This window comes from Xenopus tropicalis, chromosome 4, assembly GCF_000004195.4.
Source record: "Xenopus tropicalis strain Nigerian chromosome 4, UCB_Xtro_10.0, whole genome shotgun sequence".
In the NCBI taxonomy this organism is placed as follows: Eukaryota; Metazoa; Chordata; class Amphibia; order Anura; family Pipidae; genus Xenopus; species Xenopus tropicalis.
The window spans coordinates 107,290,122-107,316,649 of record NC_030680.2 but is presented as its reverse complement, the minus strand read 5'-3'; the positions used below and the strand labels follow the sequence as shown (position 1 = coordinate 107,316,649).

Genomic DNA, 26,528 nt, shown 5'->3' with positions numbered 1-26,528 from the left:
GTAGGTAAAAACTGTAATGATAGTTAATTGGATAGGCATGTCATTGTTTTATGCTAAGGCTAGCTATAGCAACCTGTCATTATAGAGTCTTGACCTGTCATTCTTGGCTCTTGCTACTTCCCCTGTGTGTCCCATTGTGTGCAGCTGTCACTCCTGACTATTTCCTTCTGATCTTTTGCTGTAATATTAATCCTGTGGTGGGAGGGACTGCCCTGAGCATAGTGACCTTCCCGTCTCTCTGAGCAGCACTGAGCCAAACACAACAACCTTTTGTACAGGTTCTTGCATAGGAACGATACTCTCATGGCTGCGGTCCATTCATCTGCAAGTGCCACAAAGGTAAGAAAACGTAGCCACACTGTGGCACTGAAAGCAAAACAGAAAGCTTACAGTGTAGTATGGACACTTTTATATGGAAACCCATTATCCGGAGAGCTCCAAAATATGGAAACTTTTTTCTTTTAAATAAAAAAATTCTTATTTTAGATTTTTTTTTCTTTAATGATAAAACAGGACCATGTACATTAATATAATTTGATGTTGATGGCAAAATGATTACTGGGTTTTGCATTTTTAACTATATATTATAGCCACTATAGCACAGTCCTTGGAATAATAAAATTACCCCAGAGAATAGATCCCATACCTGAATATCCATTTCTAGGCGTCAGTAAGGGCAGCACACAAGGGGCTCCTGTACTGCATCCTGAAATGACTCCTCTTACAAACAGCAACTACTCAGCAGTTAGCATTTTCATGCTCTTGGACTAATGCAAGAAAACATCTGATTGGCTGCTCTGGATCTAAGGCAAACTTTCCCATTGACCCTGCATAATCCTCTAACTAAACATGGCCATGACCCTCCTATAAAGGGGGTTTTATTATTCAGAACATATTTCACACATTGGAGTGCTTGGGTATTCTCAATGCCATTGCAATCAGCAGAATCAGCAAATGGTCCTTCATTCCTAAAATGCCAAAACAGCCTGATATTATTTAGCACAAAAACGTATTCTTATCTTTGCAGCTGAAACAGTGTGCGTCTCTGTAAGCTCCTTTCCAAAATAAATCAGGCTTGTACAGTTCCCATCTCACCAACACAGATAAAATATGTTCAGCTTGTATAGAGGATTTCCTATAAATACACAGCTCATTGTGATAGGGATTAGGTAGTCGCTACATGGGCGAGTTCACACCACTTCCCCAACATTTCAATGAACAGTCAAATGAAGCAGTTGCTTTCAAAGCAGTTTGGGGAATTAAGGGGAATCGGAATATCTTGTTTCAAGAAAAACAGTCCTTGTTAAATCAATAACTGGCTTTAAAGGGTCACCAACCCCACAATACAAAGCCACTATGTTGACAAAATTGCAGGTAATTCATTTTTGGAGGTAAGTTGGTGCAAATGTTGTTTCTTAAACAAAACAGCGTAAAAACATCTCCTTGCTGATAAACCTGTATCACTTGCTGGCCAGTAGGTTGCAATGTAAAATGGGAAAAAAAGGAAGTACAGATACAGATATAGGATCTATTATCCAGAATGTTTTGAAATATGGCATTTACATTTCCCATTTGTTCCCAATTTTATCTTTATCTCTTTAATAGCTTTATCTCTGTAATAATTAGACAGTACCCGCACTTTATGGTAACTAAGCTAGCATAAATTCACACCAATCACAAAACCAGCCTGAGGTCCACTTTTTTTTTTCCTCTGGCAGGAACATGAGAAATTAAAGCTGATCTGGACCTGGGCTTTAACTGTGCATGCTCTAAGTTAGGGATCTCAGAGAAGAGAAGGGCCTGGTAATATGATGCACTCTAACCCCACTGTGTTCGCTTTTCAACACAATGTAGAGCAAACAGTATTATTGGATTCCCAGTGGTGCGGATAGGACTGGGAAAGAGGGCTTTGGAGGGGGAACTTGTTACTACTCCGGCCTTAGTTCTCCTTTAATGCTTTAATTTTAGTATCCTTAAGGACTGGTGCTCCAAATTATGTTTAAAACATATAGGAGTGATCCCAAACCAGGTGTAATTAGCAGACCAAATTAGATGAAATATCTGTTTATACATGCTGGTGTTAGGGAATCATTTACTAACAGTGTCTCAAAATTAAAAAAAAAAAATGACAAGGATTAAATACAGTTTTCTAAGAAAAAAAAAAAAAAACGAACACAGTAGGTACACTCAGATTGTTGTGCAAACAGAACCGGCAGCCGTGTTTAGCGTCTGTTGACAGAGTTTCAGTTGAAAAGAAAGACAGTTCTGCACAATCTGAAGCCTCTGAAGTGAGAACCGCTAGTCAATGAGACAGGGATTAGTGTTGCCTTTGGCTGAAATGAAAGCTTATTGCAAACAGTGTGTTCGGCCATCCCTTTACTTTCATTTTTTTACTTCCCCTTTACTTGTACCAAAAGCAACAGCACTCCAAATGCCCCTATCCCCCTGTCAACATTTCCCACTGATAACAGGCTGATAGGGTATTGGAACTGCAAAAGGTGAAACAGAGCACAGGTACTTTCCACTGCTCTCTATTAATTTGTATGGAATATTGATCAAAGGGTCCATTGATATTAATATCTTTAAAAATCCTATACAAATTAATAGAAAGCAGTGAAAATTCCCTCTGTCAACCTCTCTTTTACCATTTAGTAAATATGCCATTAGCATGACTGATATCACACATGGTAGGGGTAAATAAAATGAGGTATGGATATGAATGTTGCAAATAATCTGCTGTTACTTCTGATTTTCAGTGATAATGTGTTTTCTACCATGGGACCTGCATTTTTATTGTAGTTAGAGCAGCCCAGTTTAGGTGTACTAAGTATGCAGGGGGTTATGGACTGGGACTTTCCTGCTTCATTTCCAATTCCAGGGTTTGATCACTTTATTCTGACCCATTACTAATTTGAATATATTCTAGATATTAACTTTCATAATAAGTAGCCCAATGTTGGTGAGAAAAATATTACTGTTTGTAAAAGTCAAGCAACCCTCCATTTTTCTGGCAATGTGGATACTGTTTAATTGCACTTAGGACTGTAACCCCCCCCCCCCCTCACCCAAAAAATGTAATCAGTGAACAGCCTCTTTGAAATCTTTCAATACCTGCCACACTGGTTGTCCAGAGGTTAATAGTAAGTCTGCAACATCCCCTTAATCACTTAGATTTCCTTCTCCTCCTGTAACCCACTCGGCCCCCTCCCTCAGGAATTTGCTTTGGCTGTTGGCTTGTGGGCATGCTCAGTTGTTCTAAGCTCAGATTACTAAACACGCCCTCCAGTCTAGCAGCCAGTGAAGAAATGGCATTGCTGGTTCCCATAGAAACACTCAATTTTGTTTCTCCCAACCAACTCTCCTGAGCTCAGCTCAAACAAAGCAGAACTTTTAGCAAAGACAGTTGTGCCTGTGTGAGCCTGTATTCTTGATGAAATGTATGCTGAATAAGGGTCTGTGTGTGTGTGCTGTTTTCAGATTTAAATGTATCTGATCATGCATCAGAGGAAAAATGGCCACCGGATGAAGCTGCTATTTGCTTTAGGAAAATGTGATGGTGCTACAAGCGGAGGGGATATATGCAGTACAAATTATGCCATTTGGGTGGGGGAGACATACCCAACTGATATACAATGTAGGCAAATGTAAGCTTTACGTGCCCTTTAATGGATTTGTATATATTTTACCTAAAGTTCTGCAGTGATGTCAGATCCTTTAAAGGCAATATATACCCCCTTTTTGGGCATAAGCTCAAGTACAGCTAAATAGAGCTGCAGATACGCTTCTCTTCACCTGCCTATAAAATGCAGACTGAGAGAAGCAGACCATACACCAAGGGGCTGATTTACTAAGACACAAATTCGAATCCGAATTGGAAAAATTCCGATTGGAAAACGAATATTTTGCGACTTTTTCGTATTTTTTGCGATTTTTCGGCCTCTTTACGATTTTTGCGAAAAAACGCGAGTTTTTCGTAGCCATTACGAAAGTTGCGCAAAGTCGCGATTTTTTCGTAGCGTTAAAACTTGCGCGAAAAGTCGCGCCTTTTTGGTAGCGTTAAAACTTAAAAGGCGCGACGTTTTGCGCAAGTTTTAACTCTACGAAAAAATTGCGACTTTTCGCGCAAGTTTTAACGCTACGAAAAAATCGCGACTTTGCGCAACTTTCGGAATGGCTACGAAAAACTCGCGTTTTTTCGCAAAAATCGTATTGGTAACGAAAAAGTCACGATAATTTCCGAAAAAAATCGCAAAATACCGATCATTACGAAAAAAAACGCAATCGGACGCATTCGCCCCGTTCGTGGGTTAGTAAATGTGCCCCCAAGTGTGACTTTGCCCTTAAGCTACAGCAAGTGATGTTCAGAAATGGTGCATTTCAGTTATGTTCGTAATGAAAAACAAGAAATGTATAGTGCCCAGTTATGGATATTTGTGACACGGATTCTACAGTGCATTAAGGGGAAAAGTGCATAAAGCAGAGCACAAAGAGCTGACAAATATACATTTGCTTTATGTGTTTACCTACCTGTATTTGTTTCCAGGGGTAAGACCATTTCCCAGAGAAAGGCAAACATAACAGAGAAAAACAAAGTGCTTTCCTTCTGAGAGCAACATTGGCTGCAGCACTCTGGTCCCTTTCTATCATATAGATTTGAACAAAAATAAAGCCTGCTTTGCCATCTTAGACCAAACTCAGAGAAAGTGGTACCCATATGGATTATCTGCTAGTCTGGAGGATCTCTGCATAACAATGGAACAACAAAATAAAATCTGTTTTACTACTGGAAACTTAGTCCATATGGAAGCAGGAAAGACACACAAACACACAAAATGACGAAAACAAAGTACAAATACAAGGGCAATTAAAAAGTATTAAATATACATTCAGGAATCTTATGGACTGGAAATAAAGCAACATGTTTATTCATTTAAAGGGGTGGTTCACTTTTAACTAAACTTTTAGTATGTTATAAATTATAGTTTTTGAATTATTTGCCTTCCTCTTCTGCATCTTTCCAGCTTTCAAATGGGCAACACTGACCCCGGCAGTCAAAAATCTATTTCTTTGTGAGGCCAAGTTTTATTGTTACTTTTTAATACTTATTTTTCTATTCAGTCACTCTCCTATTTATATTTCAGTCTCTCATTTAAACCACTGCCTGGTTTCTAAGGTAAGCCAGACCCTAGCAACAAGACGGCAGCTGAAAATTCCAAACTAAACTAAAGTAAAAAGCTAATAATAACTTTGGTTTCTACTAAAACTTACAAAGCTACTCCCCTTGAACCTGAAATATTGAACAAAGATTTTACATTTTGCCTTCATTTACATTTCATTTTCTTATGCAGACCTAAATTAATTTAGCTTAATGTTTACAATGGTCCAGTAAGTAATGTACTGTATCCGACATAAAAACCCACCAAGCAGTTCTGTAAATAAACTATTATATACTATAGATGCATGCTGAGTGTCATTATATGAGGCCCAGGACTCCAAGGTGATTTGTAATATTTATCAAAACAGGTTCACATTATCTATGTTTGTAGTAAGGATTTTACTAATGCATACAGAGAACAAATGCACAATTTAAAATAAACAACAGTGATTGTAAAAAGAATAAATATACCTTGTAGCCATGGCAGGTTCTGTGGTTGTAAATTACTGTACACATGCTACATATCTTTTTAAATAAATATTTCAAGTTTGCAGAGGTATTACTGTCAACCAAGCATGACAACCACAAATGCCCAAGAACCTACATTTGATGTGCATCCTTTTTCATTTCAAACATACATGCCCATATATCAAAAGGGTTGCATTTATCAAGGGATAAAATGCCCTTTAAATATACAATTCAAAACTAAAAACCCATATTCCAAAATCGTTTTTTTAGCATAATTTTTTTTTTATTAAAATCAGAACTGTGCAATCACTTTTATGGCCATAGACCTGGGGAATTTGTCTTGCCACATCCAAGCTACAGGTGGAAAATAGGCGAGTATAGCGGTTAAACATGAATCTTTTTGAAAAAGTCTTTTTGCCATATTGGAATTGAATTAACTTGAAATTATATATATATATATATATATATTATATTATATTATATATATATTATATATATATATATATATATATATATATATATATATATATATATATATATATATAAAAAAAAAAGAGAAAAGCCAAGTCTTTTACAGTGTATAAACATTATATCACAGTCATATATGAGATGTATGTAACATGGCTGCATGTTCTCAGGCATGAATAACTAAATAGCAAATAACAGACCAACCCCATAAATATAAAATTAAAAACTCTACTGCCTAATATTGTTTAAAACAGAAAATCTTCCCTTTATTCTTAGTTACTATGCTGTCAGAAGTGTGTCATATTTATTTGTGCCTTTAAACATATCTAATCAAGGAAGCGAGAAAGATCTTCTTTAATTTCTGCTTCATCCCATGGGCCATGAATATTGTCTTTAAAAAGCTGCAGCCGAATTAGACAGTATGGACACAAAAATGCCACCGAGAGGAGGAGAAGAAAAAACAGCAGAGCACCCACGCTTGAAATGCTTAGCAGTCCTGCCATGGCAAAAATGGCAAAGAAAAAGGTTACACTTATGTATGTCCATGGAGTGTTAGCCCTAAGTTTTCTTTGCAAGCTCGGCCATAAAGCAAAAATCTGGATGGCAAAGGTGACCATAGCAAAAGCATGAAGGGACCTTGGAAGTCGTGAGGCAAGGCAAACAGAAGCAAAAATGGCCATGTTTATGGAAAGAGTACTAGAAACTACAGCTGCATTGGCTCCATAGTCAAAGAAAACCAGGTGTCCAAGAAGCATAAGGACTGACATGGCATAAATTGTATCAGTGCTAATAGATTCTGTCAGTGTCTTAAGCACTGGAGAAAACCCATAAGTAAATGCTACAAATACAAGTGCACTCTTCAGATCAGCCCAGTGAGTTCTTCCACTGTCTCTTCTTCCTTCACCTTGGTCTACAGCATCAAATAATAAGTAGCCAAGGAGTGTGAGAGCCAAGCCAACTCCACACAGCTTCTGCGGAGACAGCAAATCCTGGTCCATGTACCACCATATTACAGAGAAGACACAAACACTGCAGAGCTGCTGGATTACTACTCCAGCTTCAAACACCACTGCCCAGTAGTGATACCGACGTACATAAATATTCTTCCTCAGTTCTTCCAGGAAGCGGTCATCCACATAATTATCAGGAAAAGGCTGATGCTCATATAACACCTTTTTCCAGATAGGTGGGGAGCCAACTGAACCTGAAGGAGGATTTCCAGCTCCCCATGACAGACTGGAGTAATGGTCTGCACCAGGGCTCTGCAGTACCGGGCTTTGCAGCACTGGGCTCATTCCACTTCTTTACAAGATGCTCTCACTGTAAAACCAGACATTTACCTGGAAAAGGATAATGTAGAGTCCTTATCAGAATTTCTGAGGCACAAAATAACAAGTTAGTCCATTTTGTCTCCCCATTAAGGAGCATGCTTTAAATGAACAAAATGTCCAAGCTAAACCCTCTCTGATCACAGTCGTTGCAAAAGTACCTGTAGTAGCCAGTCTGTAAGAGAAGACTTGTAGCTCCGCTTCTGCGAATGCTTTCTGACTTCATGTATTGTATACCTGTCCCAAAAGAGAGAAATTTCAGTCACTGTACAGAAGTAATTTGGCTATCATGATGCTTAAATATTGTCTTATTAAAGCAAAGTGTATATGTAAATACAATGTTCCACACCAACAAAAAGCAGTAGCTGGTGAACATTTTAATTCTGGGTTGTACACCCTCAGGAATCCTGAAAGGCAGTTTGCTAAAGATAGAGTGGCTTGTGACTTGTAAAATGTTTTTTTTTACAAAATATGAATCCAGAGTTTCAGTCCCTAAAAGGTTGGATGCACATGATATAAGTAACATTATACAAACCACAAGCAAAGAAGTTTTAAAAAAGGACTGTGCCCCTCCTAGACATGTATATGCAGCCCTATGCTCGATATTTGTATAAAAATCACTGTTCATAGGGCTGGTATAATTACCTTGGCCTTTAGAGATTCCATTAAGCAAATGTGACTGGGTACTGTATTGTGGGCACTGTGAAAGAAATCTAAACACAGGACAGAGAGGCGTATGCTGGGAAAAAATGGTCTTTTGGGAAATACTGCCTAAAAGCTTGCTGAAACAGATTATGAATGCCCAATATACCATGAATACAGGGATTCTAAGCATACTTATTTACATAAACTTGTAGTGATACACCACCTAACCTATATTATAGGAACAGGGTACTTTGCCCCACAGCAACAATATAATTCTCTAAAAGGAATGCAGCCATGCAGATAAAAAAAAACTGGTTCTGCTGCCTTTCCCTAAAGTTCAAACGAAACAAGTTTTTATTTTGCTGCGCAGTTCTAAAGATTTCAAAGAAATTTTCCCAGTGAATAAATATTTTAAAACAATACAAGGCTCACGCATACAAATACAAGCATAACTGCAAAGCGCTAAAATGGATGCAAAAAAGGCCACTTGGATGATATTCACAAAGGTCCCATGCATGCTCTTTGCATGTAGTGCCAATGCTTTCTTTCAGCCTACTCTAAATCTTTTATTTGTGCAAAAATGCAAAATACAATGCACATAGATGCAAGGGAGCCCTGCAAGTAACACAAATCTTGAGGAGGCAGTACTTACAGGGTTTATCTGAATGCTGCAAATGCCCATTTTAAACAGCAAATCCCTAAGCTGCACGATTGTGCTGACAAATAAGCAGTTCTAATATATGTCCATGAAAGATGTAAACGTATTTCCAAAGTGTGGGGGGGGGGGGGGGTGTTTTTTTTTCCTAAAGGGCCTAGTAAGTTCTAGTTACAGCACTATATGCAGTTGTACAATGGGTAAAGCAAAATATGAGCACAATACAGTGGACAAGGTTCTAGGGCAAAGTTAACAACAAAGTTAACTACAGCATCTATTACTTACTGCGCTCTAGTTAGACAAAGCCTGCGGGTATGTAGGACTCAAATGCTATTATACTTTACCTTATATGTCATAGTTTTTTCCCAGGTGGCCATTTTAACGATTGACCGGATACCAAGACCAGAACCCTATGGACAACCCAACAGACAAAGCAACCCCAACTTCCACTTCCAGCAGAGGAAAAGGTAACATTTGCATAAGTAACTAGACAAAGAAATGCTTTTCAATGATATAGAAAATATCCTTATCGAGATGGTGTATATGATGATTACAAACACACAGTATAACCTAAAAGTGAGACCCATAGCTCAAGGGGGAGCCTAATTCAGGCCCCTACGTAACTGTACCTCTGGATCAGACTACAGTGCTTATTTGTTGGATTCTGTATTAACCTGCCTGACTACATACTCTACCAGGTCAGATTCAGAACACTGCTATTTGTTTTGCTCTACTGCTCAAACCTCTTTATAAGCATCAAATATTTTTACATGTGAACACATGGTATAGCAGTGATCAAACCCTGGAGTTGTTTCCCACCCCTAGAAAATCTGTGTTGTGGTAATCAAAAGCCAGTCTTTATTGTTTCTTTGTACGGTGTATATTAAGGGGAATTATGTTCTTTAGCATATTCAACATAGCAATACAATATCTGTATGCCTGGAGGACAAGCAAGTGTTTGCAGGAGTCTAGATGGCCCATCTTGAGCAAAGCAGCATGGCAGAACCCACCAAAACATACAGTATGTAGATATACAAAGTTTCATGGTTTTGTTTACAGAATAAGTTTTCAAGAGCTACTGAGAAGTCAGTAGAGCAGTCATTGTTAGGAATGGGTGAAGGGGTGGCACAGTCATTGTTGCCTGTCAGTAATGTTGCCAGCAACATGTATTTTTATCTGCCCTGTCAGTTTTAAAGGCTGCAAATTACAGATGAACATGGTTTTTAATCTTAGAGTCCATGAATACATGCAACTCACATCTGGCAGCATCACTTATAATTTTGCAAAGCAGACTGCATTTGGCTCTTTAGTTGAAATAATCCCTCTACTTTATATTAAAATGCAGCTCACCAACTCACCAGCTGCTGGCATCAGCTCTTTCAGTGTCTGAGCAATTAGCAGCATCAGGCGGTCACTGGGCAGTGAGGGTTATAGGAGGGAGGGGGTGAAAGGGGAACTTTGAACTTTAATTTAACAAAATAGTTCTGATTAGTTTAACTACACAGAATTGTTGGCTCTAAAACGCTGTAGACTAGCATTGAAATGAATTAGCAAGTACAAACATTGATTTGGGGCCAGTTCTAATATACTATTATTACTATATTATTTTATTATTAAAAGAAAAATACAAAAAAATAAATTCTACCTGAAAAGCCTGTGTTCATCCAAGGTCAATCACCCTGAGGTGGGCATTATCAGGCTGAACCTATTGTTTAGCCCTCTGGCCAAATGACTGGATCACAAGGACAGCATACAGGTCATTAGGGTATGGAGCACATCAACAAGCTGATGCGGCCCTCATCCTAAAGGGATTTTTAAACTTGTTGAATTGACATCTGCCTAATATTCTGCCAGATATCAGTCTGCTAGGCCCTCCTGAGGGTCCCATACACATGCCAATAAGCTGCCGTCTTGGTCAGTCTGAATGTTTCATGGAGAATTCAGAATCTGGGTCAGTCGTACATATATGGATTCCATTAATTGTTACACAGACTAAAATTTAATAGAATTGTCTTATCTGGGAAAAGGAGATTTTCTCCTCTCTAGATTTAGTTGGTACACACAGATATAATTCCACTTTATATTTGTGGTTGCAGACCCCTGTGACCTTTATAGTTAATAATGCACAGGATAGGAGTAGGTAAAGGAAAGATGAAAAATATATCTAAATATGTTCAATGTGTTTGTAGGTTACGTCCCACACTCCTTAAACAAGCGTGCAAGGATGAAGGAGCAGAAGTGTTAAGTTCCAGTCTGCAGAAAGAACTCTTGGTGAGGTCCCTCTGCCTGCCCAGCCAAGTACAACATGTAAGTGGGAATTAAAGAATACTGCCTCTGTCCAAACCCAGAAAATCAATGCTATTTTTAACTAAATCACCCCTTAAGCATCCAAAATACCAGTAATAATAATAATAATAATAATAATAATATTTGTAAGATGGATCCAGCTGCTTCCAATGAATTCATTCATTAATTCATTGATTAAATTATCCAACTATTTCTCGTCTAGAAACTTTCTCACATACAGAATTCCTTATAAAAAAAATGAGGACAGATCCACTTCACAGAACAACAAGTATGCCACATGTAATAGGTGTTTTAGTTTTTTTGTATTTTCTATTTTTACAGCGTTTCTAAAACTCCTTCCAATTTAAACTCTGTAGGCTAGGCGACTTTCTAAACAGTTAGCATTTGATACCTGGATTAATACATTTTTTTCAGAAGCATCACAGAAATGTCTACAACTAGTGGATCAAATTGTAACATGCTCTGTAACTGACTTGAGCCTAGGGAGCATGCTTAATAGAGGCTCACGCATTATTTCCTGAGCAATGCATTAAAGGGGTAGTTCACCTTTAATCTAACTTTTAGTATAATGTAGCCAGTGTTATTATGAGACAATTGGCAATTGATCTTCAATTTTTATTTATTTATTTAAATTATTTAGCTTTTTGTTCAACAGCTCTCCAGTTTGGAATTTCAGCAGCTATCTGGTTGCTAGGGACCAATTTAACCTAGCAACCAGGCAGTGGTTTGAAAGAGAGACAGAAATATGAATAAGAGAAGGCCTTAATACAAAGATAAGTAATAAAAAGCAACAATAAAATTTTGTAGTCACACAGAGCAATAGTTTTTTGCTGCCAAAACCTGGAAAGAATCAGAACAGCAAAACAAATTATTCAAAAACCAAAAAAATTAAAGATTAATAAGACTGATTAAAAAGTTGCTAAGATTGAAGATATAAGAAAATTAGAAGAAATATCATACTTAATACACAACAACAGCAATACTTACCGCAAAATTTGGAACCCCTGGATAGAATACCTAAACAAACTGGGTTAATAAATAAACAAACACATACATGTCAATAAAGTCCTATCTTAATAACAAGCTGTGACACCCCTCTCTCTCCACTATAGATGTTAAAATATTTTCTGGAAAATATTTTTCAGAAAATACAACTTTGAAGCAGTATTCTGCCTGACACAACTTGTAAATTAACAAAGTAGCAAGAACTTGTTGTTAGCCTAGGAAACCTGAACCTGCATGTATAACATGTTCTCCTTTTTCATGCCTCCCACCCCTCTCCCCCTTTTTTTCTGTACCCCTATCCCCTACCCTGTTAAAAATGAAAAATAAAGAATATATAAAAAAAAAAGTTGCTAAGAATAGGCAGTATAAATTAACCTGAAGGTGAACCACCCCTTTAACTAATGGATTACACTGTTCAATAATGAACAATCTGGCTAAATACTAGAAACCACAATAGAAGAAACAAAAAAAAAAAAAAAGAAATTAAAATTACAAAAAGTCATTATTTGTAATGTATTATTTCAAAAGAATACCTGTTGGTCCCTTTAAAAGCAGTATTGAACTAAATGGCAGCTCAGTAACACTAAGGGCTAAGACGTAGCTACAAAATGCCAGAAAATAATTTACCGACAATTATCAGCATTGTCTATTTTTGTAGCCACAACAAGTAGCTCTGTGGGTCTTCGCCCTAAAGACTGATACCAATTATTCTGATATATGATTCCAATTATTTTTGTTTACAAATATCAAGTGTTTAGTGAGGAAAAGAAAAAGTAAAGTTGAAAAATAAAGTGAGGAAAAGAAAGAAAAAAAAAAACAACTAGAGCATTTACCCTTCTGAACAGATAAGTGTATCTGCCATATCACCAACAGGGCAATACTACTGTACAGAAAAAAACAACCCAAAACAGTTTCCACATAGCACAAATTAAGATATATTTAGTTGGATAAATAGTAGGCATTAGTACTTAATGGATGTTAATATTTTAAACACAGTCGGGTCTCTTTAAGAGTTACTGTTACAGTAGCTATACAACCCATATCTTTACGGGCCTTTGGCTCAAGAGCAGCTGTTAGTAAGTAGGTGAAAGGCTGCCTGTTGAGTCAATGGCTTTCAGCTTATACCTTATCTTTGTATCTTGTTCATCAAGGACATTAGCCTGAGGATGAGTAATTTCCTTTGGTGTTGCAAACTAGAAAGCCAGCCAAAGCCTTATTCTTTTATTTGTTGTGTATTAGCATTTTCCTCGTGATTTGCAATTACAATCTGGATCTTATCCACAAAATGTACCAAGGGAGATGAGAGCTAATTGGCATAGCCAGTGTGAAGAAGTCCATCAATCCCAGCACGGAAGTTTAAAAAAAGCACGGTGAGTCCTCATTTTGTGCACTTTCTAATGTGGAAGAATTCAGATCAAGCATTTTTTTGTGGTTTGTTAATCAGCAGCTTTAAGAAATTACATAATGATCCTGTGTAAGTATAGGTAATATTGTGTGTATTCTTAGCTACTATAATTATTACTTCTGTTAATGGTCCTGTCTGTACATGGTCTATAAGACTCACAGAGCTGGTTAGAGTAACTACATATGACCAGACGGGTCCTAATTTGTGAGTGTCATGGGACATTATTAAATGCAATTCTAATCCAAGTCAGTTGGATCATATTACATCAAATAATACTGTTCAGAATCACTGCAGATGTGCCCTAGGCCTTAAAGAATTAGGCACATGAAGTCAACAGATGATAATCCAGAAGATTATACAAAATCCAAATCTGCTAATGAAATTCATGTTTGGGTTGAAGTTAAGTTTACAGATCATTTTTTTCTTTTTACATCCAGACACAGTGAAATGTGAATGTGATGTTTGTCAGCCACCTCGGTCTTTATAAGAAGTCACTGGCCATGGCCAAATCTGCTATGTCATTTAAGGGGATGACACTACATCCATGATGCCACTAAGCATGGATACCCCAATGGGTGTCACTTTGTATGCTCTCATCTCAGGCAAACTGAAGCTAAGGGCTTTTCAGTACAATTAAAACACATTAAACCCATAATCAGTACCCACTATTACAGCTTGCAGTCTAAACCAGTGAGCCATAAATAACTAAAAGTAAACACCACAGAGCCGGGTAGTTTGTGCTGTATATTATGCAACATTTTACAGCTGGCAAAAAATATTATTCAGCACAGCTATTACATTATTGAATCTTTGAAAGCCTTGTGCAAGTCAGTCTATGATAGCTTGTGCTGGGTGCCAGGGCTCTCTCAGGTAACACTAGCTTCTTTTCTGAAGAATCAATGCAGCGCTTCATAAAGCAAGTGCAAATGTCAGTATATATTTAGCTCACAGTGTGTCTGCTTGGAAGCAAATTCATAAATCCAAACTCTATGTTAAAGTATAGAGTATCGAAGTCCAGCATATATTTCCACACAGACCTACCACATGCATTGCACCCAGCTACGGAAACATTTTTACAAGGTTACTTTAATGGCCTTTGTATTTTAAATGACAAGATTTAGGACAGTCATAAAAGGCAGATAAAAACAAATAAATATGCAAAATCCACTGTAGCTTGCTCTTGCATGTGTAGTCAGAAATGCCAGGAATCCATTTTACACATGTATTCAAGTTAAGATGCCTCATGTTTTGCACATTTTTTTTTTTTATAAATAGTCACCCAATATCAGCCATAAACCCTCTAGGACTGTTGTTGGTCAATGCTGTTCAGTTATTGTAAGTGGCCATACAAGGTCAAGTTCAGTTTGGCCAATATCAAGCATACAGTCCAAACGGTTTCACCAAACCATACATCTGCCTTATTTGAGACCTCTCCTAATGAGTGGATCTTAATCTGCTGTGAGAAATATATTTTCTTTAATGTTCTGTTTCTTTTAGAATGAAGCCTCTGCTGCCAGTGCATTCCTATAGTCAAACAAGGCATTGGCACACCTGCCAGGGGATGCTGCCAGGTATGTTATTGAACACTTTAACAATAAAATATCCTACAAACTGCAATTGCAAACTTCAAGAACAAGGCTATTACAGAACTACAACTTCCAGCAGCTGAGGTGACTGTGCCTGTTTAGAACACCGCAATTTACATATTTTAAAGCTGAATAAATAATTGCATCAGTGGATAGAAAAGTAAATGATACGTTCTTGTAGCTCAAGTCTTAAGGCATACTTTGGCAGACTACCATCTTGAAAATACATTTAGTTTTATTGCCATCTTGGGTTAATTTGTATTTATATATGCATAATCTGAGGCTTCACTGAACACAACTGATTCAGCTTGTTCAGACAACAAATATATGTGGCTGAGCATGACAACAAATACAGGTGCAAAGTTTGCTCTAGCTCTAGTATCCAATAGCAGCTGCAGCATTTACTTTTTTGAATTTTAGTAATGACTATGGCTGCATCCCAAAAGGCATTAAAGTGATACTGACACTAAAAAATGACTCCTCAAAATATGAATGTACATAAAAAGTTGCCTATAGGTCATGTTGATTGATTTTCGCTGAGAGATTTGCTTTTGTAAATAATTGTTACTTGAAGTTCCTAAACCTGACTGTTTTGCCAACCTGACTGTCCCTTCTCAGCCTGTCAGTTATAGCTTCTAATGCTAACGGCCTCCTGCTGGACAAATATGGCAGCCCCCTTATAGGGGAACATGGGGAATCAGACAGGTAATATAAAAGCATTGGGTAAATACACAAATACGGCAGCCCCCTCGTAGAGGAAAATGGGGGATCAGATAGGCAATATAAAAGCATCAGGACGTACTTTTATGGCAACATTATAAAGTACATGCAATGACAATGTTATGATATATTTATCATAACATTATCCCTTTAAAAGTATAAATACTCTCATGCTAATAGCTCCAAATAGGACATGCTGAGTTCTCTTTGCTTGGCTCAGGTATGATTTTTTTTTTACTTTGCGAGTTATGGGCTTTTAATGTTTTGTATTTAAAAGGATTGTTCACCTTAAAGTTAACTTTTAGTATGATATAGAATAGACAATTCTAAGCAATTTTTTTCAATTGGTCTTCATTTTTCTTTTTTTTGTTTTATAGTTTAATTATTTGCCTTCTTCTGCCTCTTTACAGCTTTTTGACCACAGAAGCCAAAAAACTATTTATCTGTGCGGCTACAATTTTATTGTTACCATTTACAGTTTTTATTACTTACCTTTTAAGGCCCTCTTCTATTCATATTCCAGTCTGTTATTTAAATTAGTGCCTGGTTGTTAGGGTAAATGGGACCCTAGTAACCAGATAGCTGCTGAAATTCCAAACTGGAGAGCTGCTACATTTAAAGCTAAATATTTAAAAAACTACAAATAATAAAAAAACAAAGACCAATTGCAAATTGTCTTGGAATATTACTCTTTACATTATACTTATAAGTTAATTTAAAGGTGAACCACCTCTTTAATGTGTGGTAGGTGGTGAAAGTACTATCAGCCACTAAAACATCTTGCGTGGAAATAGTCTATTACTGGCCTTAAGCAGAAATAGGTTTATAGAATACTGTATGTCTCATTGCCAAACTGTCAGTGTAATGAGCAGTAGGGCAGAGACAAGGTGGGGTCATTTCTACCATTCAAAACATTGCTTGAAAGATAAAAACCATTGTAGGCATTGTAGTCCTTCCAACATTACTCACTTTTGTAATTCTCCTCACAGGCAATGAGGCACATTCAATATTTAGTTGGGGGAAGTAATATACATTTAAAATAAAGTTACTCCACTTTCCCCTGCTTTGCCTTTGCAGAATGTACTAATATGTTTGCACTAGTTTGCAGATACATTAAGATATGCCAATACACCAGTCCTACAGCTATATGTTTACATAACAGAGCTCCTCTTTCTTCCTTGCAGAGCGAATCCAGGCTAATCCAGCTTTACATGGCCTGACCATGCTACAGCAGCACTTGTTTGGAGAACCATTCATTTACATTCTAGGCTCGAGGACTGCAGAGACTCCACATTATACATCCCTTGCTTCTCTCTCTGGGCCTCACATGTAAATAAATTGAGATGAAACACAATAATGATACTTATAAGGATGCAAGATAGGATGCTCTGACTGTAGTCATGGGGAGCTTGCTGAACTATAGCTGCAAGATTTTTGTAGTACATATAAATATCCTGTAGTTTATTATATAAGGAATGCAATGCAATCCTGTAACATGCAAAGGAAAAAAAATGCTCAATCCTATCTAACAGCCCTTAAAAAATAAAAGTTTAGATCTATGCTGGGGCATAATGGTGGTTGATTGGAGCATGGCCTAAGATGCTGAGATACCAGCACACAGAATAGCTGAACCATGGGGTAAAACCCTAGTATTTATTGTCAGACATTCTCCGTTTGACAGGGGTGCTGCATAACATTACAGAACCCATTACATAACCACTCAAAATGAATCAATTAATGAATCCAACTGTAGTCAAATTTAAAGTACAAAACAGAAAAAAATGTTGAGAAAACTCAAATGCGCATAATGGAAATCGCACAAGTTTCCTCTCGAGGCAACTTCCGCCGCGTATGCCATCCCACCGGCGATTTACATTTTCGCCAGTGGGATGCCAATCTGGGGAGATTAGTCGCCCGTGAACAGGGAGTTTTTTAGAGCCCTAAAAGGCAATGTCAACTACAAATAATTTCAGTAAAAGCAACCTCAACTATGGCCATACCCAATACTAAATCTGGCCCTTACAATATAACTTCGGTTATGTTTTACCTTACCCCAGGGCAGAAACAATTTACCTTTACTAAAACTAAAAAAAGCAAATTAGGCATATCATAAATAACACAACAGGCTATAGTCTTCATTAAGACCGTTAGGTTCTTGTGGTTGCAACAACCAAGAAGTACCATTCACATTGAAATTATTTGCATTAATCCTCCCCCTCTCCCTGGTGTAACTTTCTCCACTATTTGTCAGCTCAGCTGTGATACCTTGTGATTTTTCCAAAAAATGTTTAGCTAACAATGTTTCCTTTTTCTTTATCGTCATTTGCCACCTTTTCTGGAAAAAAATGCCTTTCCTTGGCCTTGCTATACTTGTATGTATTTTTTTTCCACTATTAATGACATTAGCATTAAACATAATTTTTACTAGCCAGGCTGGTAATATACTGGCCAGAGCCAACCCTAATTGTGTGGCTTGTTTGTCCTACACCTGCTAGACCACAAGGGCATTTAATGCAATATAGTTAACCCTTGCCATCTCATGTATGGAAACCTGTTCTTTCATGTTTAGTACCCTTCTGGAGATGTAGTACAGTTACCTCAGATTATGCTATTATAGTGCCCGCAGCTGTACCTAGGATATAACTTACTGTTTTAATAGTTTACCTTACTTTGCAATGGAAAGCTGACTTGTGACATCCAGTATTTTGCTACTCTTTTTAGCTAGAGGCCCATGATGATTAACCAAAGGGCTAAATTTACATATAATATTTGTTTGTCTGTATGGCTGAAAATTTAGTTTTAAAGATAATATATTTAGAGGATAGAAAAAAAATAGTATGTCAATTAAAACATTCAAATTTTTCTTACTGGTCTTTTAAGGGGGAATATCTTGTACCAAGTGCAAGTGGATACTTCTGGTACCTTACACCGAGTATCATATGCCAAAAATGCCCCCAAAAAAACAAAAGAGAGACCACTTGCAATTCAATGACTGATGCATTTATTCCATGTGTTTTAGAAAGACCCAAGAACACACTGCACAACAGGAGAAACAGGCAGAGCAGGCAAAGTGTGCTTCTCGGAAAGCATGCTGAACCGGTCCATTAACAGTTGCAATAGCGTGGCAACAAAGAATCAGGGTCAAGTTCAGACACAGGTCAGGACAGACAGAGTCCAACAACAGAAAGTCAGCAGCAGGACTACACTCAGAAACAGGCCATTGTACTGGCGACAGTGGGGTTTTAAACATTCAAATCGTCACTGCCAATAAAGTCATCTCAGGGTGGGCATGACAACATCAGCAATTTTGGGTTGGAGGCACAGATATTAATGTGACTGGACAGCAAGCAACAGTTTTGGTATTTTGATCACACACCAACAGGTGCTCAGTGTTGTGTCAGATAAATTATATGCAATTTAAGACCATGTAAGTGCACCAATGGCCCATTGCCTGTCACCCCTTCCCACATAAGGCATACGCTGTTGTTATTTGTTTGTAGTTTACTAAACAGTGCAAATCTTTTTGTCTCTGATGCAGAATGTAGTGCCTGATTAGGACAGATGCGACCTCACTGAAAATCTGGAAAAAAAAAAAACAAAAAAAACCCCAATGCATTTGAGGTGAACTGAGAAAATGTATTGTGCTCCTTAAACAAATGAGCTCCGTTTGTGATCTACCCCCTAGCTACCACTTTTGGTTTACGTAAGAACAGTGTTTTACCATGATGATTTAGTAATCTAGATATCTTTGAACCTTATTCAGAGTGCTGCAATCACACAAGGAAAAGTAACGCTAAAAATGTTTAACTAAAAAATCTATTCTACCCTCCCCCAATAATTGCCCTATCCCGAAAACTATTTGTTATTTATAATGCTTTAGAAGAAAATACCTGTAAAAAACTTGGCTTCCAGTCATTTCAACAAAGGCGATATGGCAATGCCTGGGAAAGTTTCAGGGGATATGGCCATGCAGGAGAAAGTATCGGGTGAAGTTTAACTATGCGGCGATCGACTGATCGAGTCTAGCCTTCCTTCTGTATAGGAAGGAGTCATGACTGGAAGCCAAGTTTTTTACAGGTATTTTCTTCTAAAGCATTATAAATAACATAGTTTTCAGGATAGGGCAATTATTGGGGGAGGGTAGAATAGATTTTTTAGTTAAACATTTTTAGCGTTACTTTTCCTTTAAGCAAAAGGGTTTCAGCCTCAAAGTATCAGGCATATCAGTCAAGAATAAGGCAGAGCAAAAACTCTGTAGCATGGGGCAATAGTGAGCAGTAGAAATAAAGATAATATATTTGTAGCAAAAGGAGAACATCATGTGAAATGAATCCAATAATTGAAGACACATGTATACTTACTGCAAGATGAGGTTGGATAACTGCTAGATAATGGACTAGTGCACAGAATGAACAGATGGATAGCTTATGAAGAGGCTGTACATGCTATGGCCACCTTTCTATTGTACCAACAGTCAGAACATTGAAAAAAGTAGAGAAGCAGAGCTGTGGCTTCTATACAGTTTCTTATCTGCCAATGTGTTACACAACAGCAGATAATGGACATAGTAGAAAAGAGTTATAAACAGGCCCGATCTCTGAGCCAACTAACATACATAGTACATGGGTATCTGTAGGCTGCCCTTGTTATATCAAAAATCATGGCCAATTTAAGTAAAGAAAAGTTCATGAGCATACTGGGTGCATTTATTATAAACTTTAATGGAAACAGAAAAGTTTAGAGAAATTCCAGTGGCTAAACACACAAAGATATATTTGCACCAAATCCAGTGCACAGTTCAGCTAAAATCACAGCACTGTTTGCTAGATTCAAAACTATCCTAATCCACAGTGTGGTTCTTATAGCCAAACCAACGCCAAAGCCCTAATGTCATGGGACTTATATGTCCTGAACAGCTGAATATAACAAGCTTTTTATCCCATTATTATGCAGTTTTGATGATTTTATTATCAAACTGAATTGTATAAGCGACTTAGTATTCTACAAAAGTTTTTGAATGGGATGCTTTATCAAAAGGTATAAGCACACACATGAATATGCAAGCATTTTTTCCCAACACTTGTATGACATCAAAAATGGATAATGCAGTTGGAATGGTGAGTGGCTAATTATCTGTAAAGAATAAACGTTTTTTGGCAGTCATTTAAGGCATCACCATTACCTCACAGTTAAACATTTTCCCACATTAATGTACTTTGTTTTCAGTTCACTCTGTTTATCTTAGTATCTGAGATTAAACTTAGGCAAGCATTTGTCATCCTTCTTATCATCAGGCTGACAAGCTAACTACGTGGCTTTGGTTAAGTAACTGAACATATTCTCAGATCTACCAATGCACCGATCAAAGTCTAGTGGTACAAATAACTGCTCCAACTCAGTCAGATGGATACTTTAGTCATGAACTTGATTCAATATTCATCTATGGATAAACTACCTGATAGCTACATAGATCCTGTTTACTACATTGGCCAAATGTACATTATTTTCACTCCAAATAAACAAAGGCTGACATGCTCCCATCTTAAGCTAGCCATACATTGCATTTTCGTATGGTTTTCAAACCGTGTGTGGGCTACGAATTAGTGTCCTGATAATTTTCATACCATAGCAATCAGTAATTTAGTCGATCGGACAGGTTAGAAAATTTAAGTTGGATGAAGATAAAATCTGTGCATCTGTGTCCTTGGGGGACCTAAAATGCATTCCCAGAAAGTTACTTTCATACGATTAGCCAACTTTCCCACATACAAAACATTGTCCAATGGCTTTATCCTACAATTTTAGTCTGAATTTTAGTTTTAGATCGTTGCATTTAAACATACAATGCATATCCGAATGTTCACTGGAAGAAGACTAAAATTTGATCATGTATGGCCATCTTAAAACTGGAGTGTACTTATAGAAGCCTTCACACTGCAGTGATGCCACATTTTGCTGCAACTGCAATTGTGCTTCAGACAATAATAAAGGCAACAAAGTGTGGGCCAATAGGAAGTGCTTTTGACTACAGCATTTGTAAGCTGTGGGGCTCAAGAGGTTTAGGGTGCCCTAAAATAATTCTGCTGCAAGCAAACAGATTATAAGCCTCTGTTCTATTTCTTGTACAAAAGCTAGTTTCATGAATTAACATGTAGAAGAACTTGGTATAATAAGATGTAACATTTTTATGTGAAGTGGAATATGCGCTATGTGCAATTCCGGCTCACTGAATAACAATGGGCAAATCTGCACAAGTGTGGTCACCCAAAGCAACAGTCAGCAATTTAAATTACCCAATTTGAAATCCCATTATCTCACAATGACAAAAGTCAAACTAACTCCTAATATTAGAGAAAATCAACACAGAAAATGTGGAATTTCTTTCTTCTGATCACACAAAAGATATGGTAAAAATAAAAGAAGCAATGTCCTACGCTACCTTTATAATACCATGAGCAAAATGCATATGCTTTAACAGCTTCATGGAATATGTTTCTCTTCTGAATTGTGTTTACTCTGGTGTGAGACAGGCAGGGGGTAGTGGCAGAGATTTACTGACCTGGAAATATTCTATTTGCAGATCAAAATGACCTGTGTTTTTAATCCTCCACCTGATAACAGCACTGCCACGTTGCACTGAGCTTTTTTCAAAGGTAGTTATGTTCTATGTACTTAATAAACAAAGCAGGCTAAACAGTAATCAAGAGACATTTTGCTAAATGTTAGTAGGCACATTTATTTTATAACGAAATGGAAAAGTAGAATACAATTTAATCTTTATGAAAACTTCAGACTCTTTATAATGTAAAAAAAAAAAAAAAAAATCAGTCAGATGAAGCTCAAAAGTAAACAATTTATTGTAAGTGACTTCTTTAGGTTTGCCATGTGGTATAATTAGTCTGGGCACTATTCCGGGCACCTTTGTTAATGGGAATAAATAACTATCTTGCTCTGGACTGCAGCTTATCAAATTTTTGTAGGAAGAAACCAGGTGTTGGTTCACACATTTGACATTGACATATACAGTACAATTCTTCTGCGGAGGAAGCATGCATATACATTGCCGGAACTACACTGCAAATCCATTAAGTAACATGGGTTGTTCTGACCAAACAGAGGGTCTTTTTCAAGTGTAAAAGATTCAAGGGACAAACACAGATTTAAAAAGGAAAATATATGTCTAAAACACATTGGCAAAAAATGAGCACAATAAAAAAAACAAAAAAAAAAAACAACTTATGCTTAAAGGAAAACTATACCCACAAACAATGTAGGTCTCTATAAAAATATATTGCATAAAACAACTCATATGTAAAACCCTGCTTCATCTAAATAAACCATTTTCATAAAAATATACTTTTTTTTAGCAATATGTGCTATTGGGTACTGCTAAATAGAAAATTACCATTTTAAGAAGTAATGGCCGCCTCCTTGGATCATAGTATTAACGGTGCACACAAACAAGCCAAGGCACACATACATGCTAGGCCACATCAGCCAATTATTGGGCAGAGTTCTGCCCATATTATTAACATAATATAAACTATCTGTTGGTTAAGTATTCATTCTGGAGGTATAGTTTTGCTTTAAAATGTATTTTGCCATATACTCCTAATTTTTTTCCATTATAAAGCACTGTTTGAAAAGCCCCTCCTTTATAGACAGGGCAATTTGTTCAGAGATCCTTATTTACCTTCAAACAAATATACAATCCCCTCCCTTCCCTAAGGTGCAGGGTTTGAACAGGAGCTTCTTAGTGGAACAGGAAGTGCTAAAATGAAACTGGTTTCCTTTTCTTATTTTTTTCTTAACGGTTTCTTCATTAAAACAACAGACCTAAGGAATGTATTAACCTGCCTATTACACAGTAACTTGGATAATTCCATCTAATGAAAGGCAACTGCTAAATTTTAGCCTTGCCTCAAACATAGGGGCTGATTTACTAACCCATGAATCCGAAGGGGAAAAATTCAGATTGGAAAACGAACATTTTGCGATTTTTTCGTCGCCGTTACGACTTTTCGTAAATTATCGCGACTTTTTCGTAACCATTACGACTTGCACGAATTGTCGCGACTTTTTCGTAGCCGTTACGATTTGCTCGTATCTTGTCGCGACTTTTTCGTATTGAGCGCTCGTAAACTGCGGGCAAAACTTTCAGACTTAGCATGATTTTGGAAGCCTCCCATAGGACTCAATGGCACTCTGCAGCTCCAACCCGGCCCAAGGGAAGTCTCCCATAGGGCTCAATGGCACTCTGCAGCTCCAACCTGGCCCAAGGAAAGTCTCCCATAGGGCTCAATGGCACTCTGCAGCTCCAACCTGGCCCAAGGAAAGTCTCCCATAGGGCTCAATGGCACTCTGCAGCTCCAACCCGGCTCCAAGACCCTTGATAATGATAATGGTCTTAGGAGGAGACCGAAACGTTGGCCTGTTTTAACAGCATGTTTAAATAAAAGTAACGTTTTAATCTTTAAAAAATATCCTGGTGTGCACCCAATTTTTGGATAATTAGACACATGGAGGTAGCACCCAGGTGATTTATATTAGGGGTTTGGTGTGCTGAAAATTTTGTGGACTGTAATATATATATATATATATATATATATATATATATAGATGAGAGAGAGAGAGAAGGAGCAAGACTACCAACTGGCAACTTAAGAGACAGTATATAAAGGAGGCAGCAGTTACATATTCAAGAGCTCACTTACAAAGTGCAGGGCTGTTGCAAACTACAATTTTGTACTTTTTTCCGCACACTACAGTAGCAAGCCTTTGACTTATGGAACCTACTTTCTGCCGTTCTGTGCGGACACCTACGCAGAGAAGCACTAGCCATATTCCCCCCACCCCATATGTCAAGGCTAATATTGTCGCAACAAACAAAATGAAATGTATAGCAAACCGCAGTGACAGTAGGCAGGTTACAATGTAGGGAAAAACAATGGAGAGACCCTGTGGGTAGCTACCAACTCAAAAGAAAGCTGCCAGTAAGTGGGTACCTGATTTCCTAAAGCCAGGCTTCCGCGTTTCTCCAGCCCCTTGCAACCTTTGGCTGAGCAGCCAATCAAGAGCGGTCGTATCTTGAAATGCTATTGGCTGTCAGAACCCTTTCACTAGAAACAGGAAAGGCCACAATAGTTGCCAGGGGCGCCTTGATTCCAATTCGCTTAACACGAGTCTCCGCCCCCAGTCCATTACAGAGGCCTTGTTGTTCAAAAGAGCTGAGGCATCCTTTCTGGACCAAACCAATGCATTTGAAGGGGGAGGGTTGTAAAGGCTACGTCTGATTCGCTAACCTCGGCCGGAGTGACGCGTCTCCTTCCGCCTAAGCTGGCTGTGCAGTTGGAGGCATTCGCAGGGGATCGGCCGCGTTGGAGGATTGTAGCGTGGTGTGGGCAGTGCTTTTACGAAGGGGAAGTAGGGGAAACAGTGGCACGGCTCTCCCCGGCGCCATACACCAACGGGGACATTTTCAATGGTGGCTTGTACGACTAGTGCTCATTAAAGTACACGGGAAATGCCAGCGAGGATGAGAAAATACGTCCGGGAAAGATGACGAAACGGGTGTTTATTATATTCTGCCTCTTTCTGGTTGGCTCATGGTGAGTGCTTAGGGCCCTGCGCCTGTCTGTTGGAGCGTAAATGCCCACATTGCTGTTACTCGCTGACAGGTAGTCTCGCTGTCATGTACCCTGAATGAAGGGGGGGGGGGGTCTCCCATCATTGTGTGAAAAGCAGTGTCCTAGGAGTCCTGGTCTTAGTATAAATGTAACACTATGCCATTACACCAACAATAATTTCACTTTTTCTTCATGTTCATATGGATGAATTAAATGGAATCTTCTCCTAAAATGTATAATGAAATTGTAATTCCCAGCAGCTTTACAGTATACATTGATTTAAAACACTCAGTGATTTTTAAGCTATTTCTAAATGTAATTGCTGGCTGAAAGTTGTAGCTGCCCTGCTGCTTATATTCTCTGCACTGCTGGCTGTGACTCCTGAAACAATGTAGCAGCATGCATGTCAAAGATTGCTTAGAGTTCTACTTTCTTTCATTATGCCAAAACCGTTTTGCCCCTTAAATAATAACTGGCTAGCTAAGAAAACTTTTCCTTTCGTTAGTACACAGAGAATACCTCTTGGCTTTTATTTTGGCAGAGCTTGAAAGCATAGTCCAGCAACATGTTTAGCTGAGAGATACCATCAGAAATAGTTTCTGTAGGACTTTCCCTAAATGACAGCTGTGTGTTATAATTGGAAGATCTGCAAATTGTGGGTCACAAGCTGCTTGTTATTGCCCCATGTTCATTTGTTGTAATGTATCTTCCTATGGGCTGTGATAAAAAAATTATTTTGAATATCTTTACATTTGCTCATTATATTTCTGACTGCCTATGATTATGAAAGACTTCTGTTTATAGTTATGCTGGGGGAACCAGAATTGGGTCTCATTGGTTTTCCCAGACCTGGAATATCCTGTATCTTTTATATTAAAGTCTTATTTGCATTTAATATAATTATTTTGATTTAGATTTTTATTCACTAGGGAATGCCTACACTGTCATAGATAGAAGTTGGAACTGCTGCTGAGTCAGATTGACAGCATTCTGTTGTATTTAGTTTCAGGGAATGTGATTATGAATGCAGCAGTTGGTATCATTTTAAGGGATGCCGGGGTTGGCAAATTCATATATTGACTAATGGGAAAAAAACTTTCTAATATACATTAATTGAAACTTTTCAGTGTTTTTAGGTTTATTTGCAAATGTAATTGCAA

At 37.8% G+C, this 26,528-nt stretch overlaps 3 protein-coding genes across 7 annotated transcripts in view; 2 read left to right on the top strand and 1 right to left on the bottom strand.

Annotated features, from left to right (window-relative positions):
* Positions 1–149: 149 nt before the first annotated feature.
* LOC105948227 lies at positions 150–18,206 on the top strand. Its single transcript, XM_031901007.1, has 6 exons — positions 150–339; positions 9,089–9,186; positions 10,909–11,026; positions 13,271–13,401; positions 14,934–15,007; positions 16,927–18,206. The coding sequence occupies exons 1-6, from the start codon at positions 304–306 to the stop codon at positions 17,073–17,075; spliced, it is 606 nt and encodes a 201-aa protein (XP_031756867.1). The 5' UTR covers positions 150–303; the 3' UTR covers positions 17,076–18,206.
* Positions 5,885–24,773, bottom strand: pigc (phosphatidylinositol glycan anchor biosynthesis, class C-like). The gene is given in 4 exon segments (NM_001017125.3): positions 5,885–6,067; positions 6,128–7,431; positions 7,581–7,656; positions 24,748–24,773. A coding segment is annotated over 1 exon segment (969 nt). The 5' UTR covers positions 7,387–7,431; positions 7,581–7,656; positions 24,748–24,773; the 3' UTR covers positions 5,885–6,067; positions 6,128–6,417.
* Positions 24,774–25,008: 235 nt separating this feature from the next.
* Positions 25,009–26,528, top strand: part of suco (SUN domain containing ossification factor) — a 50,980-nt gene continuing 49,460 nt past the window's right edge. For all 5 annotated transcript variants that reach the window (XM_012962462.3, XM_004913732.4, XM_012962461.3 and 2 more), the window contains exon 1: positions 25,009–25,350. In XM_012962462.3, the coding sequence (XP_012817916.2) occupies positions 25,301–25,350 (50 nt within the window). In that variant the 5' untranslated portion in view covers positions 25,009–25,300. The remainder of the gene's footprint in view (positions 25,351–26,528) is intronic.

Excerpts from the sequence above, each read along its gene's own strand:
- LOC105948227 (XM_031901007.1), top strand. The coding sequence starts at position 304 with ATGGCTGCGGTCCATTCATCTGCAAGTGCCACAAAG. Across the intron at positions 340-9,088 it reads CATCTGCAAGTGCCACAAAG|GTGGCCATTTTAACGATTGA; the intron begins GTAAGAAAACGT and ends GTTTTTTCCCAG. Across the intron at positions 11,027-13,270 it reads TGCCCAGCCAAGTACAACAT|CATTTTCCTCGTGATTTGCA; the intron begins GTAAGTGGGAAT and ends GTTGTGTATTAG.